The sequence below is a fragment of the Urocitellus parryii genome, chromosome 7 (genome assembly GCF_045843805.1).
Source record: "Urocitellus parryii isolate mUroPar1 chromosome 7, mUroPar1.hap1, whole genome shotgun sequence".
Classification (NCBI taxonomy): domain Eukaryota; kingdom Metazoa; phylum Chordata; class Mammalia; order Rodentia; family Sciuridae; genus Urocitellus; species Urocitellus parryii.
The window spans coordinates 3,433,198-3,449,953 of NC_135537.1; the positions used below are offsets into that span (position 1 = coordinate 3,433,198).

The 16,756-nt window shown below is 45.1% G+C and overlaps 1 protein-coding gene across 5 annotated transcripts in view; it reads left to right on the forward strand.

Annotated features, from left to right (window-relative positions):
- The window catches only part of Trappc9 (trafficking protein particle complex subunit 9), a 503,680-nt gene that overhangs the window by 17,090 nt on the left and 469,834 nt on the right, over positions 1-16,756 (forward strand). For 3 of the 5 annotated variants that reach the window (XM_077800373.1, XM_077800372.1, XM_077800369.1), the window contains one exon: positions 5,329-5,355. The exons of the other annotated variants lie outside the window; for them this stretch is intronic. In XM_077800373.1, coding sequence (XP_077656499.1) covers positions 5,329-5,355 — 27 coding nt within the window. The remainder of the gene's footprint in view (positions 1-5,328; positions 5,356-16,756) is intronic. 5 annotated transcript variants of the gene reach the window in all.

The following is a 16,756-nucleotide window of genomic DNA, read 5'->3' on the forward strand; positions in this document are numbered from 1 at the left end:
GAAGAATGCAGAAACAAAACTGCTAGGTAGTTTTGGTTCATGAGATTTTTGGGTATCCCCCAGGGTCAGCCTACATTCCACCCCCACCCCAGACAGAAAAGATGGTTGTCAGTGTATGTTGGGGGTTTGCCCCTGAGGTGTTCATCCATTCACAGAGACCCCAGATACCTTTGGGTGCTGGGTGCTGCCACACAGCTGTCTGGATCCTGGTGGCCTGTGCAGCTCTTAGATGAGGCCTGACAGTTCTCAAGGGTATTTGATGGTTCTTTGGTGGGAGAGGCCCCTGGTGCATCTCATTAGGTGAGAGCAGAGTGAAGTGGGCTGGGAGGGTGTGGGGAGTAGAGGCTGGAAAGAGGAGAGTTTCTGCTTTTGCCTCCTGGGCTTTGGTCTCCCTTGTGAGGCTCTGGCTCAGGTGCCACTAGCCTTGTGCCTTGTGGTCGTGACTGCTGTCCCTGTTTCTGTCCAGTCAGTCTCCAGGCGCTGACATCGTACACATGTGGAAATACAGGAGCAGGTCCCTGTTTCTCTCTAAGGAAGCCCCTCTGCACTCTGGGAAGTGCCTTTCCACTGGTGTTCTTTTTTCTGAACTGTGGCTTGAGGTGTTGACAGTGTGTAGACTTTCTGCTGGTGTGATTAGTGAGACGAGAAGCCTTTCAGGCAGCCTTGCTGAATGCAGGAAGGAAAGTCTAAAGAAGTTGGAAAACTGCTCTGTGTGCGGTAGAAAATGTCTTTATTTAGTTCTCAGAGTGTAAAGATCTTGGAAACTTTTCGCTGTTGAAGTCTGCCTGTGGGGGGACTCTCCAGTGATGCCCAGGGGATGGCGGGGAGAGCAGGGACTCCCACACAGGAGCTGGAAGCCATTCGCCTCCTCAGAGGAAGGGCCTCGTGAGCAGATAGTGGCCCCAAGTCCGTGTCAGTGTCAGGATTAGTGAGCTGCCCCATCTCCTGGGAGCTTATGGCTTCTGCCGCCTGAGATGAGGGCCAGACCAGCTGATTGACACCCTTCCTATACCTGGAGGAGTGGGTATCTCAGTCCCCCTCTTCAGCAGTGGAAAGCAGAGGTATAGATGCTGGTTGCTGTCAGTGTGAACTGACGCAAGTTGTGTAATCTCCTGTGCCCCAGCTTCCTTATCTGTAAAATAGGGAAGGTGATAGAGTTCTACCTCACAGGGTCACTGAGAAGGTGGAATGAGATCACAGGTAAATTAGGACCCAGAACTTGGTGAGAATAGAAGCTGCTGCTATTACAAGTATTACTACTGTTGCCAAATAATGATCTGAGTTCAAGAATATTATTGAAAGATTTTCGACATCTCAGATCTAGACTGCAGTTTTTTTTTTTGAGAGAGAGAGAGGGGGGGTATTTTAATATTTATTTTTGGTTTTCGGCGGGCACAACATCTTTGTATGTGGTGCTGAGGATTGAACCCAGGCCGCACGCATGCCAGGCGAGCGCACTACCGCTTGAGCCACATCCCCAGCCCCTAGACTGCAGTTTTCAGGCATATTTCCTCTAAGATTGGGGCACTCCCTCCCCTTAAAATTGAGTTATCTTCGCCTAACTGTAGTCCCTGCCTTGTTTTGCTTTAATTCTCCTTTTCTTTCTTTTTTTCTTTAATTCTTCTTTTGTCTTAATTCAGTTTTTAAAACTTTACTTTTGGTTCCACTAATAGTTTATTCTGGAGACTCGTGTATGAAACTGTAAGTCTGAGATTAAAGGATGACACAGTGTATCCCAAAATTAATATTTCATTCTATAATTAATCCCTAAGAAAATGCTTATCATTGACTTACCTTACTTTTTGTTTTATCTGAACCCAGTAATAGTAGCCATCATTCTCAGAGTTATCCAGCAGTGTTGGGGTGGGGCCAGTGGTAGAACCTGTGCTCAGTAGGCGCCGGGGGAGGGCTCTGGTCAGAATAGCAGAGAGTCGTTCAGCATCCCAGGCCGGGGGGCCTGCCCAGGGCTCTACTGTGGTCCACAGAGTGGGTGTCAGAGGGTGGGTGCCAGTGCTTCTCTGAGAGGGACTGAGGCCAGGTGGTCTAGCTAGCTGGGGAGCTGCAGGGTTGGGATGTGATCCAGGTGCTCAAATGCATAGTGGTCCTTCTCAGCTACTGCAAGCAGCCCAGCCCGAAACCTGTGAGTGAGCGGCTCCTGTGGCCTTATGGGAAGAGATGTCATTGGAAATAAGAGCCAGAGTGGCCTAGGCTAAAGTCATGCCTTTTTACAGATGTCTTATTTGCAGCTAAACACCTAAAAGTCAATATATATATTTTTTTACTTTCTTAACCTTTTAAGCATTAAGAACAACACATTGAAAATGATTCCAGTGCAAAAACAAACAAAAAAACAACCAAACAAAAAAATGTGGCTTGAAAATCCAGCTGTTGCTGAGTCACATTCTGTCCATTTTTCTAGTGTTGTTGTGAAGAGAACTAGCTGTAAAGACTGAGTGGTTCTACGGAGTCTTTAGTCTGAAGAAAAGATCAACTTACTTAAGCTAGTGAGTTTTGAGAGAGTAGACCTCTGTATTCTTTCTTGATGGTGAATGTAGCTCTGTGGAACTTGCCAGCTTTGTTTTTGTGGCCTGAATCTTTCTCCTCATTTGCGGGAGGGATGACAGTGGAACCTGCTGAGAGCCCCCAGTGTCCACTACAGAGTAACTGTCACAGTGACAGACTGGGTGGCATCCACCTGTCAGCTTTCCTGTGTGGAGGAGAGGAAGGCAGTGTCACTAAATAGGCATGCTTTTTCAAGAACTTTTGTCTCTCAACAGTTGTGTCACCCTTTGGGAGTCACCATGCAAGGTACTGACACTGTCTACTGCTCCAAAATCAGTGATGGCTTCATGGTAGCAGGGTTCGGGGATCAGTTGGGTTCTGGAATAGAGCAAAATGCAGAGCCTGGGAGGAAGCCAGCCTGATTGCTGGATGGGCAGAGCCTGTGGTGCAGCCTACCCACTGTGGACCGGGAGGCTGGCCTGGGTGCCCCGGGGCCCTTCCTGGTCAGCTTAGTTTCTGTGAGCCTCTCTCTTTTGTTGACATGCAGGGGTGTGGAACTTTTTAGATTAATTACTGAATACCATCCCTTCCCGAAGCAGAATCCAGTATGTGCTAACTAAGCTTTTAGTCAGGTTTCTGAGCATCCTAGTTAACAACTCCCCTCAGCTCTTCTCAGTATGCAGGCCATTTATTTTGCTGCGTCTTTTTCAGCAGCTTGGATGGGCTTTTTGGCCATAGGTGGAGCTGTTGCACCTTTTTTTTAAAGGCCTAATTTTCCTGTTTGTAAAGAAGATTTAAACAAGGTTGCTTTAATTTTATTTTTTTATCTAGTGCTTCAGAATAGCACGATGTCCATTATTTCTGGATACCTGGAAAAAGCATTCCAGTTATATCTTATTTTTGTCTGTCATCTCAGCACGAACATCTTAGGCATGCTGTGAGAGAGTGGTGAAGCTGAACTTTCCTTCCAATATTAGAAACCAGCTGGCTGTGCCCTCATGAGAGAGAGAGAGACCACCTCTGGAGCCCCTTAAAGCTGAGAAGAACTTTGAGCCCCTGGTCTTGCACCCTGCTGTGCATTCACTAGTGGGACTCATTTTCCAAATTCAGCCACGTGGGTCTGAACGCAGGCGCTGCACCAAGCCAGGTGCTCCTAGAGAGTCCTCTCGTCTGGGCAGGGGCTGCTGATGTCTCTGCAGAGTGGTGAGAACAGGAGAAGGGGCACAGTGTTCAGCAGAGGGGAAAGACCTCGTGGAAAGCCCAGCCCCGCTGGCTAGTAGTTTCTGTGTTGGAGCCATCATTTCATAATTTTGAATAATTACTAAGGGACTAAACTAGGAGGAAATGGTTTTGTGAATAAAGGTCCAGTTAAGAAGTGAGCAGGCATCGAGGAGGGCACTGCTGAGGTGGCTAGAGGGTCAGTAGCCTTCCTGAACCCCTATTCCTGGTTACAGGCCAGGCCTGGGCTGAAGTGTGTGTCTGTTGGTGAACATGTGCTGGCCCCACAGTAGCTCTCCTGCTTCTGTCCAGCCAGTTGAGAGAGGAGACTAAAGAGTAGGAAGGTAGAGGATGGGAATGCTACCTCCTGCTGATGAAGCCATATCGCAGTGAGCTCACAGGTGCAGGACAGTGGTTGTCAATACATGTCCCACCTCTAGCCAGGCCCCCTTCATGGGGGCTAGGGGGCTTACTGAGGGGACTACCTCCTCAGGCTTAAGCAGAGATCCTGGGTGCTTTCTGAGGGAGCCAGCACCAGGTGCAGGGTGGGGCAGATGAGGTGCTCAGTGGAAGGAAGCGCCTGTGCTTTATTTTAGTGGTGGCTGCCAGGCTGTGGCAGAACAGATGGCCGTAGGCAGAATGGCTCCTCATGGCACCAGTAGTCACGGGATTGTTCTGTATGGACAGTGGATTGGTGAATGTGCTATTTGTAAGAGGAAGTTTTCAGGACACACCTTTTTGAATCCTATAAAACTGCTTAACGATGTTAATAGCTAATGATAAAACATGTCTGGAGCCACTAGTTCTCGGGGGTTGTGCCGTGATGGGAAATGACATTTTGCAGAGGAGACTAGCTGGGTCTCACCGATACTTGGGGGTCTAGCAGATGACCAGGGCTTTCACAGTATCCCCCCCCCCCCCCCCCCCCCGCTATGGTTCTGGGGATTGAATCCAGGACCTTGTGCAAGGCAAGCACTGAGCTATATCCAACTGAGCTATGTCCCCAGCCCTCACAGGCTTTTCGATAGTAATAAAGTCAGTTATTTTAAACTAAATACAAAGTTATCTTCTAAACACTGGAAATTCTTTGCTCAATGAAGTGTCCAGTAATTCAGTGTGTGTGTGTGTGTGTGTGTGTGTGAGAGAGAGAGAGAGAGCGCTGCGGGGAGTGAGGAGGGAGTGGAGAGATCTAGATGGCTGTCTGGTTTAGGGAAGTAGTGGTAAGTTCCACAGTACCTCTGGCCCCTCCTCTCTCTTGTTGCAAGGTGCTGACCTACACTTGCACAAACAATATTTCTTTCTCACTTGGCTTATTTGTGGAAATAAGAAACTCACACTTGTTTAAGAAGAGTTGGAGCAGGAGTTAAGAAGGTGGGGGCCCAGAGGTGTGGAGGCACTTAGCTGTTGGTGGAGGGCATGGTAACAGGGGCTTTTCTTTCTTTCCTCCTGCAACATAAAGGCCCTACACTGGGGACACACTGACTTGCCTTTCTGATTACCTTCAAGTGTCCAGCTTTTCAACGCTATGTGAATTATGAAATGTGATTTAGTACTTAAAAAATAGTTTTGTTTTCCAAATAAAAGACCCTAATCTGTTCTCTCTTCCAGGGGCACAGGAAGTTCTCATTGATCCAGGTACATCATCTATGTGCTTAGTTTCTTTTGATTATTTATTTTTTTTAAGTGCTTGTTTCATGGTGGTGTGAATGAATTGTTAAAATTTCTGGATTGTGATCTTGGGAACATTCTGATTTAAGAAACTTTAAATCAGAACTGTTAAAAACCTGATTATTATTTGGTCCTTGTTTGATGGGGCACGCTATTGCTTTGTGTTGTCTGTTGAAGAAGAAAATTCTTGCCCTAGCATGGTTAAGTGAATATGTGCCTTAGTTCTCTGAGTGCACTGTGCATGCCTGTCCTGTCAGTTTTGAACTCATTTATAATAATGACTTCACTCTGATTCTGTGGCTGTGCTCCTTTCAAATGACTTCAAATTCTCTACTGCATTTCGCACATGTGTTCATAATGGGGAAAGAAATTTTGCATTTTTTACACAGGTGGGTTTTTCTTTCCCTTCTTCATACCTTCTGTAATTAACATAGCAAAAATCTATCCTGTTTCAGTGCTCAATCATTTTGTGATGAGCGCTGGTGTTTTCTGGTCTCCACTGAAGAACAGTCAGGCAGGGCACTTGCATGGCGCAGGGTGGTTATCCACGTTTGTCCCCCATATGTCTCCATTCTGAAATGCAGGTTTGGAGACTCTGTTTTAATATTTGTATCCCCTCCTTTCTCTAGGTTGGTGGCTCAAGATTTTGTAGGGTTTGTGGAAAGCGCAGAGGAAGGACAACAAAGTGCCTTTGCTTTCAGGAGACTCAGTTTCCGCTGGGGCCTGTGTGCAGGGCCTTCCCGTTCCAGCTGAGTGTATGTGCCACTCCAGGGCTCAGTTGACCTGGGGCTGATGTTTGACCAGGAGACACTTACTGAGCCTGGACCAGTTCATTGTGCCTCATAGGAGATGTTAAATTTCCCTGTGTTACCGCATTGCTTGTATAAGTGGCTCAGAGCTACTTCTAAAAGTCAGATGTTTCTTCCAATTAAAAAAAAATTAGTTGAGATAAAGAATATTTTTATAAATTTTTGCAAAGTTTCAAAATAAGTTGTGTAGAGGTGAGATTGGTTTGGGGTGCTGGGAGAGGGGTGACGGCAATCACCAGCCTCGTTATTCAGGGACATCTGGATCAGGCTACCGAGGGGAAGGCTGCTGGGAAAGGACGTGGACCCTGGCTGGCACTGGCTTGAGGGTGCCTTCTGCAGCTGTCCCCACGAGAGCAGTGTGGACCTGCCTGCCTGCCAAGGGGCAGCAAGGAGGCAGCCTCCCCCACTGCTGCAGGGCACAACCTTTTTTTTTTTTTTTAAATTGAACCCAGGGGTGCTCCACCACAGGGCTATAGCCCCGTCCTTTTTACTTTTTATTCTGAGGCAGGCTGGCCTTGAACTTGTGATCCTTTTGTCTTAGCCTTCCCACTTGCTGGGATTAGAGGAGTATGCCACTGTGCCCAGCTTGTGAGGTCTTTGGGTGGAGACTGAACGCATCGATGAGAGCTGGCTGTCTTCTCAACCTCCCTTCTCTGCTGCTGCAACCCTTGAAGATGTGCTAGCAGCAGGGGTACTGGTGGGGGTCGCTCTGCAGCTCTCAGGAGGCTCTGAGTATAAAGAGCTAATGCTCCCTCAGGGGTGATAGGATTGCTTCGCCCTGCAGAAAGCCCATCCACATGCAGCCATTCCATTGCAAAGTATCCCACTTTTATTTATTTAAGTTTTTATTTGGTCTAATTAGTTTTACATGACAATAGAATGCATTTTGACACTTCATACATAAATGGAGTATAACTTCTCATTCTTCTGGTTGTACATGATGTAGAGTTAGACAGGTTGTGTAAATCACATATGCATGTAGGGTAAATAATGTCTGGTTCATTCTACTATCATTCCTACCCCAGACCCCTCTCTTCCCTTCATTCCCCTCTGTCCATAGTACCTCTATTCTTCCCTAGCCACCCCCCTCCATTTTATTCATTTTTGAGTTTTTTTAAAAATATTTTTTTAGTTGTTGATGGACTTTATTGTCTTTATTTTTATGTGGTGCTGAGAATCGAACCCAGTGCCTCATGCATGCTAGGTGAGCACGCTACCGCTGAGCCACAATCCCAGCCCCTAATTTTTGAGTTTTAAATGAAGATAGTATTTGTTTCCCCACAACTGTTTACAAAACCCCAAGAAAAGCTGGGCAGTCGAGGGTGCGTGCTGTGCTGCTTACTTGAGGGTGACCTGTGTCCTCCGACCTGCACCCTGCGGGTTCTTGGCCTGCACTCCAGGCGGTGCTTCTCTTCTCACTGCTCTGTTCCTCCTGAACGCTGCACATTCAGCATGCCCTCGCTCAGGGACACAGGGACGCCTCTGACGCTCCCTGGCTCCTTGGCTTGCACTTGCGCTCCCACTCCGTGGCGAGGGTTGTTTCTTCCTGTGTGTTTGTCGCGTGAGAGCACTGCTCTCAGCTGCTTTGTTTTTAAAAGAACTTGAATGTAACTCCCCCGTTGAAAGTGTACGGTTGAGTGGGTTTCTGGTACTCATCAGTGTTGTGTGGCTGTAAGTATAGCCACTTTTAGGACATCACACCAACAAGCCACCCCTGCACCAATCACTGTTGCTTCCTGTTCCCTCCACCCTCCTCCAGCTTGACTAGTAATTTATTTTCTTCTTGTCTATGATTTGCCCGATCTGCACGTTTCACATGAATGGGAACATATGACACATGGCCTTTTGTGACTGCCTTTTTTTTTGTACTGGGGGTTGAACCCAGAGGTGCTCTACCTCTGAACTACAGCCCAGCTCTTGTTATTTTTTGTATTTTGAGGCAGGTTCTTTTAAGTTGCTTGTTGGCCTTGAACTTGTGACTCTTGGCCTGCTCCCGGGTGGCTGGGCCTCGTGGCCGTGTCTGCGCTGTCTATTCTTCCTCCTCGTGCTCTTCTGCTCATCCTTTCTCTCAGTTGGATGTTGGTGTTGCTCCCACCTGTGGGTGCTGGGAAGGACAGTACTGGGAACACTCCGGTGCAGGTTTCTGGGTGACCTGTGTTTGAAGCTCTCATGTGCATCTGGCAGAAGAGTTGCCAGGTCATGTGTAGTTCAATGTTGAAAAGCCGCCACACTCTTTTCCTAAGTGGCCCCACCACTTTGCCTTCCCCCAGGGCGTGCAGGAGTTTCTTCCTCTCTGTCCTCACTGGCGTCTGTTAGCCTCAGCCGTCCTAGCGGGTGTGAAGTGGTGCCTCACTGTAGTTGTGGTTTGTGTTTCCTATAAAGCTGGTGAGCATCCTTTCCTGCGTTGATTGGTTATTGGTATATTCTCTTTGGAAAAATGTCTATTTGGGTCCCTTATCCCTTATTTTTTAAATTGGGCTGTTTTTTTTTTTTTTAACTATTAAGTTGTAACAGTTGTTTTCATATTGTAGATGGGAGTCACTTACCAGCTGTGGGATTGGTAGAACCTGGTGGTCCAACAGCATCCTCAGACAGCAGTGTTCGTGAGCCTGCATCTGCAAGCCGAGTCTTGACACAGCCCTGTTGTGGCGGTTGTGCGTTTCACAAGGGGAATGTTAGGTCTAGCTGACCCAGAAGCACCTGCGGTCTGGTAGGCTTGAGGAGCTCCACCAGCCCCCCAAGGCGTTTTCACTGTGGCAGAACTGTCCTAGACACATTGTGGTTAATGGCAGAGTAGACTCGTTAACTAGATTTGAGAGAGACGTGTAATACTGGTTGCTTGTCTTAATTAAAATATTCTGCTTTCGTTAAAGTAATTAGTACCCATGAGTAAACAAAAATTAAGTTTGCATTTGTATGGGACATAGGGGCAAACTTCGTATTATATTTTCTGTTTTTCAGAGCGTGTTATAGCTTTTCAACAAGATTCTAACTTTAGAATTCTATTTAAACATCGCTCCCAGCTCTAATGTTGTTTGACCGAGTTTGTCCTGTCTTATGCACAGATTTCCACTTTCTTTTTTTTTTTTTTAAATATTTATTTATTTATTTTTAGTATTTGGCGGACACAACATCTTTTTTTGTATGTGGTGCTGAGGATTGAACCCGGGCCGCACGCATGCCAGGCGAGCGTGCTACCGCTTGAGTCACATCCCCAGCCCCAGATTTTCACTTTCTTGTAGGTAAAGATTCTCCTTTCATTATATTGGGTTAGTGTTAAGAGTTATAGGGCTTCTAGGCCTTTTTTGTCCCTATATTTGAAGTTGGCTGTCAAATGGGATATTACCTGTTTTCATTATGCAGTTAGAATTTTTTGAAAGTGAATTTGTTTTAATATGTTACATATGCTTCCCAAGGAACTCTATGTTCTTGAGTTTTTAACATATAAAAAGCTTAAATGCGCTCTTGTTTGTAAGTTTTTTTCCACTGGGTATTTGTTTACTCTTTATACTTAAAATTTTTTTCTTTTTAAGGAATAAGTGTGCATGTTTTAAAAAATGATCATTTTCTCCCTTATTATATATATCATGTTCATTGTAGAAAATTTGGGAAGTAAGGGTAAAGTAGGTAAATCGTAAGGTTACTCCTCCCTTACCCCAGATAAGACATGTAAATTTTATAATCTGGAGGTGAAGCCCTCCAAATTTCTTCTTTTCTTTTGAGATGTTTTTGATTATTCCACATCCCTTGAATGTTCGTCTGAATTTTAGGATCAGATAGTCAATTTCTACAAAGATTCTAGCTTCGATTTTGGTAGGGATTTTATTGAGTCTGTGCGTCAATTTGGGGAGTATTGCCCTCTTAAGAATATTTTTTCCTCCAGACCTTGGGCACGGGGTGGCTTTCCATTATCTTTGTCAGCATCCTTGTTGTGTGGTTACCCCTGGGATTTAGCCCTGCGAGGGTAAGTACTTATCCCTGAGCTGGATCCTCAATCCTATCCTTAATTTTTTTTTCAGCAGTGGCTGGGGTTTTCAGAGTATCCCATCATATTTTTTTTTGTTTTTAAATTTATTTTTTATTTTTTTGGTACTGAGGATTGGACCCAGGCCGCTTTACCACTGAGCCACATCCTTAGCCCATTTTACTTTCTGTTTGGAGATGAGGTCTTGCTAAGTTACCAAGGGTCAAACTCAGTTGCTGAGGCTGGCCTTGAACTTGAGATCCTCTTACCTCAGCTGCCCAAGCACCAGGTTTATGCATAAGAAGTTTCATCTTTTTCGTGTTATTGTGAATGGAATTGTCGTCTTACTTGCATTTTCAGTTGATTCATTGTGAGCATATGTGAGCACAGTTAATCTTTGGACCTTGCTGGACTGACTTGTGAGCTCTGGGGGTTTCCTAGTGGATCCCCTGGGGTTTTCTCTATGTAAGAATGTGTGTCACCTGAAGATAGAGGAAGTCTGCTTCTTCTTTCCCACTGGGAGGCTGGTCTTACTCCTGATCTTACAAGGAAGCGTTGGGTCTTTCACCGCCACGTGTGATGAGCTGTGGGTGTTCACAGGTGCCTTCCCTTGGCTGAGGACACCTTCTGTTCCTGTGTGCGGAGCGTTTTTGTCATGGGGTATTGGATTTGTCCGTGCTCTTGCTGTCTCTTGAGATGGTCGTGTTTTTGTTTCTCCTTTATTCAACTCACATCTGTGTTGCATTAGTTAATTTTCAGATGCTAAGCCAACCTTACGTTTCTGAAACCAATCTCTCTTGATTGTGTTGCACAATCCTTTTATATCTTGCTGGATTCAGTCCACTAATATTTTTTGAGAAATTTTACATCTGTATTTGTGAGAGATGTACCCAGGTGAAATTTTTGATTATTGATTCAATATCTTTACTTATGTGTGTATTCCAATTTTCTTCTTCTTCTTCAGTTGGTTTTGGTAGTTTGTGTCTTTCCCAGAGTCTCATCTAGATTACACAGTGTACTGGCTTGTGGGTGAGTGTTCCTAGTGTTCCTGGGTCTTCCCGTCCAGCTCTGTGAGGCTGTGCTAGTGTTTGCTCTCTCAGCCCTGGTTTTAGTGATTACAGTCTGCCGCTCTCCTTCCTTCCTTCCTTCCTTCCTTCCTTCCTTCCTTCCTTCCTTCCTTCCTTCCTTTGGCTATTTATCAATTTTGTTGATTGCCTTAAAAAAACAAACTTTGTGATTTTGTTGATTTGATTTTTCTGTTATTTTTTTAATATTTATTTTTTGGTTATAACTGGACACAATATTCTTTATTTTATTTATTTATTTTTATGTGGTGCTGAGGCTCGAACCCAGGGCCTCCCACATGCTAGGTGAGTGCTCCATAGCTGAGCCACAATCCCAGCCCCTTTTCTGTTATTTTTGGATTTCATTTATTTCTCATCTTTTCTACTTCTTCTCTTTTGCTTGCTTTGAATTTAGTTGTCTTCTTTTTCTAGTTTCTTAAAGTAGTGGCTCAAGATCTTCCTTTCTTTTTCTTTTAAGTTAAATTTAAGCTGTTTTTTTGCAGTTTTGAAATGGGAATGGACCCAAGGACTCACCCATATTATGCTAGGCAAGCACTCTACCCCTAAGCTGCACTCCCAGTCCTTTTTATTTTATTCTAAGACAGGGTCTCACTGAGTTGTCCAAGCTGGTTTTGAACTTGCCATCCTCTTGTCTCAGCCTCTCTAATAGCTGGGGTTATAGGTGTGCTCCATTGTGTCCCTGATGGTGACTTTTTTTTTTTTTTTTTGGGTGGTACTGGAGATTGAACCCAGGGGTTCTCTGCCACTGAGTGATACCCCCAGTCCGTTTCATTTATTTGAGACAGTATCTGTCTTGAACTTGGAATCCTCCTGCCTCAGACTCTTGAGTGGCTAGGACAACACACAGGTAGGCTGACTCTTTGAAACCAATGTGCCCTGCTCTGGTAGCATGGTCCACTGTCCTGCCCAGTGCCTGGAACATGGGAGGTGTTAGGAGTGAAGTACTCAGTCATTCTGAGCTGTGATCTTAGTTTGTAATTGGTCTTCTGCACATTCATTTCATTTATACTCCCAATTTTACATATTTAGTGCTTCAATTGCTACTGAAATACATTCTATTTTAATAGAATTATTTTATAATTTATTGAATTTATCAGAATTCTCATTTTTAATTGTTGATTTCTTTTTCTTTTGGCACTGGAGATTGAACTCAAGGGCTCTCAACCACTGAGCTGATCCCCAGCCTGATTTTGTATTTTATTTAGACACAGGGCTCACTGAGTTGCTTAGTGTCTCATTAAATTGCTGAGGCTGGCTTTGAACTCTTGATCCTCCTGCTTCAGTCTCCTAAGGTGTGAGGATTATAGATGTGTACCACTGTGCCTGGATTAATTGTTGATTTTGAAACAATTTAAGGCCCAGGTCTTACAAAACAGTTTAAAGATTAGTACCCAGTATTTGGTGTCCTCATGAAGACCCAGCAGTTAGCTTAGTCTTGGCTTTACGATCTGAGCTCTGTGTGTCATGTGTCTTATTTTTGAGCTATTTGAGTGAGCTGTAGGTTTGATGCTTTCCCCAATGCATCGGGTGTGTTTCCAGGGACAGTGTCATCACAGAAGTGGTGTGGTGGTTACAGTCAGGGAATTTAACCTTCATGTGATACCTTTCTGTGCAGCGCAGGTCCATTTAAAAACCATTTTGTTGGTGTATTATAATTATACACAGTAGCGGGATTCACTGAGCCACGTTTGTACATGCATGCAGCATGATTTGATCAGTCTCCTTCCGCAGTACCTCTGCATGAAGCTGGAATTCAGGGACTGTTGGTGGCCCCTTCTGCCACTGTGTGAGGATGCTGTGTGCAGCATTGTGGGTGGACCTTCTTGATTGGTTCTGTGGTGCTCCCTATCAGTGCTTACCTATTTATTTGAAATGTAGTTGTTTCTGTTTGTATTCCATCAATAGGTTCCCTCACCTTTATTGATTTATTTTTAGTCTAAAAAACATCATAATGGTTAAAAAAGTCAAAAACTATATGAAAAATTATATCTTGAGGGCTGGGGATGTGGCTCAAGTGGTAGCGCGCTCGCCTGGCATGCGTGCGGCCCGGGTTCGATCCTCAGCACCACATACCAACAAAGATGTTGTGTCCGCCAAGAACTAAAAAATAAATATTAAAAATTCTCTCTCTCTCTCTCTCTCTCTCTCTCTCCTTAAAAAAAAAAAAAATTATATCTTGAGATGTGTCACTTCCCGTCTCATTTGGCACCTGGTTTTTACTTAACCCTGTAGGTGGCTTTTCTCTTGTGTTCCTTGGTTTTCCTCCTCTTTCTCTTTCTTCTTCTTTTTGGAAAAAACCAAAGATTTAAATATTTTTATTTCTCTTTCTTATGCAAAGTGTAAGATGCTACACTTTTATTGGGATGGTGGTGCTGGGGGTGGGGTGCAGGGGGTGGGGCCCAGGCCTCCTGTGTGCTTGGTAAGTGCTTTGCCACTGGGCTTCACCCTTAAGGCATGTGCGTGTGTGCGTGTGTGTGTGTGTGTTGCTGGGGATTGAACCCAGGGCCTTGTGTGTGGTAGGCAAGCACTCTGCCAACTGAGCCACATCCCTCACCCTCAGCTCAGCTCATTTTAAAAATATTCTATTGAATTTATGCTGGTTTTTCTCTCAGCTTTTATGACCTTTTCATGTTTCAGGGATATGCACTTTGTGATGTATGTTGTGAATATTTTCTCAGGTGCTCATTTATGTATTGCTTTGTTTGTGGTATTTTGCTGTATGATTAGTAGGTTAAATATACATATATATACACATATATGTATATATACACATATGTGTATACACACATACATATATATATGTATATTTATTTGTTATTATTTTTTGCTGCATTTGAGTCACAATGGCCTTTCAACTATACCCAGGTTCTAAAGGAATTTGTCATGGATTTTGAGCCTCTTTAGGTTTTCTGTTTACCCGTAGATTTGCAGTTTGTTTTGGTGTTTGGTGGAGGGGAGGGTCTTCTTTCCCCGTCAGAGGTGGCTGTCTAGGTGTCCCAGCACCCCAGGGAGAAGGCCCCCCTCAAGCCCTGTTACCTCAGGGCTGTGTCTCGCTGCTGCAGGCAGTGTCTCTTGGCTAGTTCAACTTCTAGGCTCATGGAATCACTGTCTTGTGTTGGTGGCAGTTGGGAGGCATGGCTTTGAAGCCTTATTGACCCCAGCGTGGTAGCTGCTACAGGAATTATTGCCACCTAAGGACTGCTCCCGTCTCAGCTCCTCTCTATCTCGATGGTTTTGCCTCTCTCTCCAGTCACTGGTCTCTGTTTACTACTCCCTCTTTTTCTGGCTTTCTTCTGTGTTTCTGAGTTCCTATTTTGTGCCTTATCAACACTCTTGCATGAAGTATGAGCTTACGACTACTTAGCAAGTGATGGCAGGGTTGCAGGTGGAGAGTGGGCATGCTGCTGTCTCAGCCTGCCCCAGCACGGGTTCCCTGCAGCAGTGCAGGGCTATTGGTCTGGAAGGCACTGTTTCCCTGGCCCACGGGAATGTTCCATGGGGCCATCAGGACTGTGGCTGTGAGGAAAGAGCAAGTCTACTGGGCTCTAGGATTTTTAGAGCTTGTTATTCTTTTATTTTAATTTTATTTTTTAAATATTTTATTTACATTTTAGTTCTCGGCGGACACAACATCTTTGTTGGTATGTGGTGCTGAGGATCGAACCCGGGCCACACCCATGCCAGGGGAGCACGCTACCGCTTGAGCCACATCCCCAGCCCCTTGTTATTCTTTTATTGAGTGAAATTAAATCAGTCTGATGCAGTACGTGCTCCCTAGTGCTCTGCTCTGCCTGCCTGCCCACAGATGGCACTGTTGTTGACGTCTGCTCCAGCCTTGGGTTTGGAGTTAGGTTACTCAGAGAGCCCTTGGTGTTGACGTCCTTTCTCCAAAGATGGAGTAGCATCTGGGAGCCTCTCCGGTGCTTTTATCCTGTGCTGCATGATGGAGGAAATGAGGTCCCATGTGAGAAGCAAATAGCCTACTTCATTCTTACCCCCCATAGCTCCCCTTTCCTTTCTCTAGGGGAAAAAGATTGACAATAATGCAAAGGTAATTTGTTAGCACTGATGAGACAAATTAAGACACCTTGTCGTTTATTAAATCCTAATTTGTGCCAGAATTGAGTGTATTATAAGCCTAGGGAACACGCAGAGCAGTGAACATAGCGTGATGGTTACAACCCCCAGACTGGTCCTCGGAGCTCCTAGCAAGAACACTGTCCCTTGGGGACCTGCCCCTGCCCTGTACAAGTGGGGCTCCTTTTGAGCTCCTCTCTCTTGGGGCTGGCCACAGGAGGGCAGTCCTCGGAGCAGGAGTGCAGGGTGCTACTTTGTGGTAGTTCGATGACCACCCTGTGTGAACTTTGCTCCCAAGGGACCCCTGAGTTCTGTGGCACACAGACTGGGTCACAGGCTCTTGCTGATCTGAATGTATTATTTGAAAAGAACATATTTTAGATATTTTTCTAAGTAAGGCCTTTCCTGTTATTATTTATAGTTCTTTCCTCTTATTTCTTGCTGTGATTTTTACAAAATTGATAAGAAACAAGGGGCTGGGGATGTGGCTCAGCGGTAGCGCGCTCGCCTGGCATGCGTGCGGCCCGGGTTCGATCCTCAGCACCACATACCAACAAAGATGTTGTGTCTGCCGAGAACTAAAAAATAAATATTAAAAATTAAAAAAAAAAAAAAGAAACAAAACTGGAAGCCACCTGCCTTTCTGAGGTTTTGGTTAGAGTTCTTTGTCTTGTGGCTGGGAGAGAATTTTGCATGTGGAATTTTCTTTGTTCTTGGTTTGTGTTTTCTCTGACTATTTGTTGTTCTGTCACCCATTCATCTTTCCACTTATCTATCTATTCATTCTCTTTTCTGTCTTGTTCCAACAAGTATTTGAGGCAGCTTACAGAATTAGAGAGTGAAGACATACAGGTGAGGAAGTTGGATGCAGATTAGAAACCAGGGTGAGCAAAGAGCTCACGGAGCTGGGAGCAGTGTGAGTAGCACACCCTGGTTGTGCACAGCTGCAGACAGTAGTGAACTCGTCCTCAGCCTAGGAAGGAACGGGGTGGGGTGCAAGGGGGTGCAAGTGTGCAGGGGGGTGTTGAGAGAAGTCCAGCATTTCCTGCTACTAGACCTTAGGAGTGTTCTGTGAAACCAAAGAACATTTCATCCTTTTTCTCCTGCTAGACTTCTCTATGTAGTTGGTTGTGTTTAAAATGGCTGTTTCTCCAAAACTCTTCCCTGTGGGGGCTTGATGGCTGGGAATTAGGTGGTTCTGTTTATTGACTGGCTTTGGTCAGAAATAGAAAATGACAGCCATGGAAAGGAGGGTAGTGGTTTAAGGTTATTTTTTTTAATGCCGTGTAGTTCAGAAAATTGTTTCCTATGGTTTGTTTCCTTTGAGGATGCAGTGTGGGCCCTCGCCAGCAAGAAGAGCTTCCAGCTGAGAGAGGGCCGTGACTTCACCCATCTCAAGACGGCTAAGATGGTTTTTACAAACTTGTCACTTT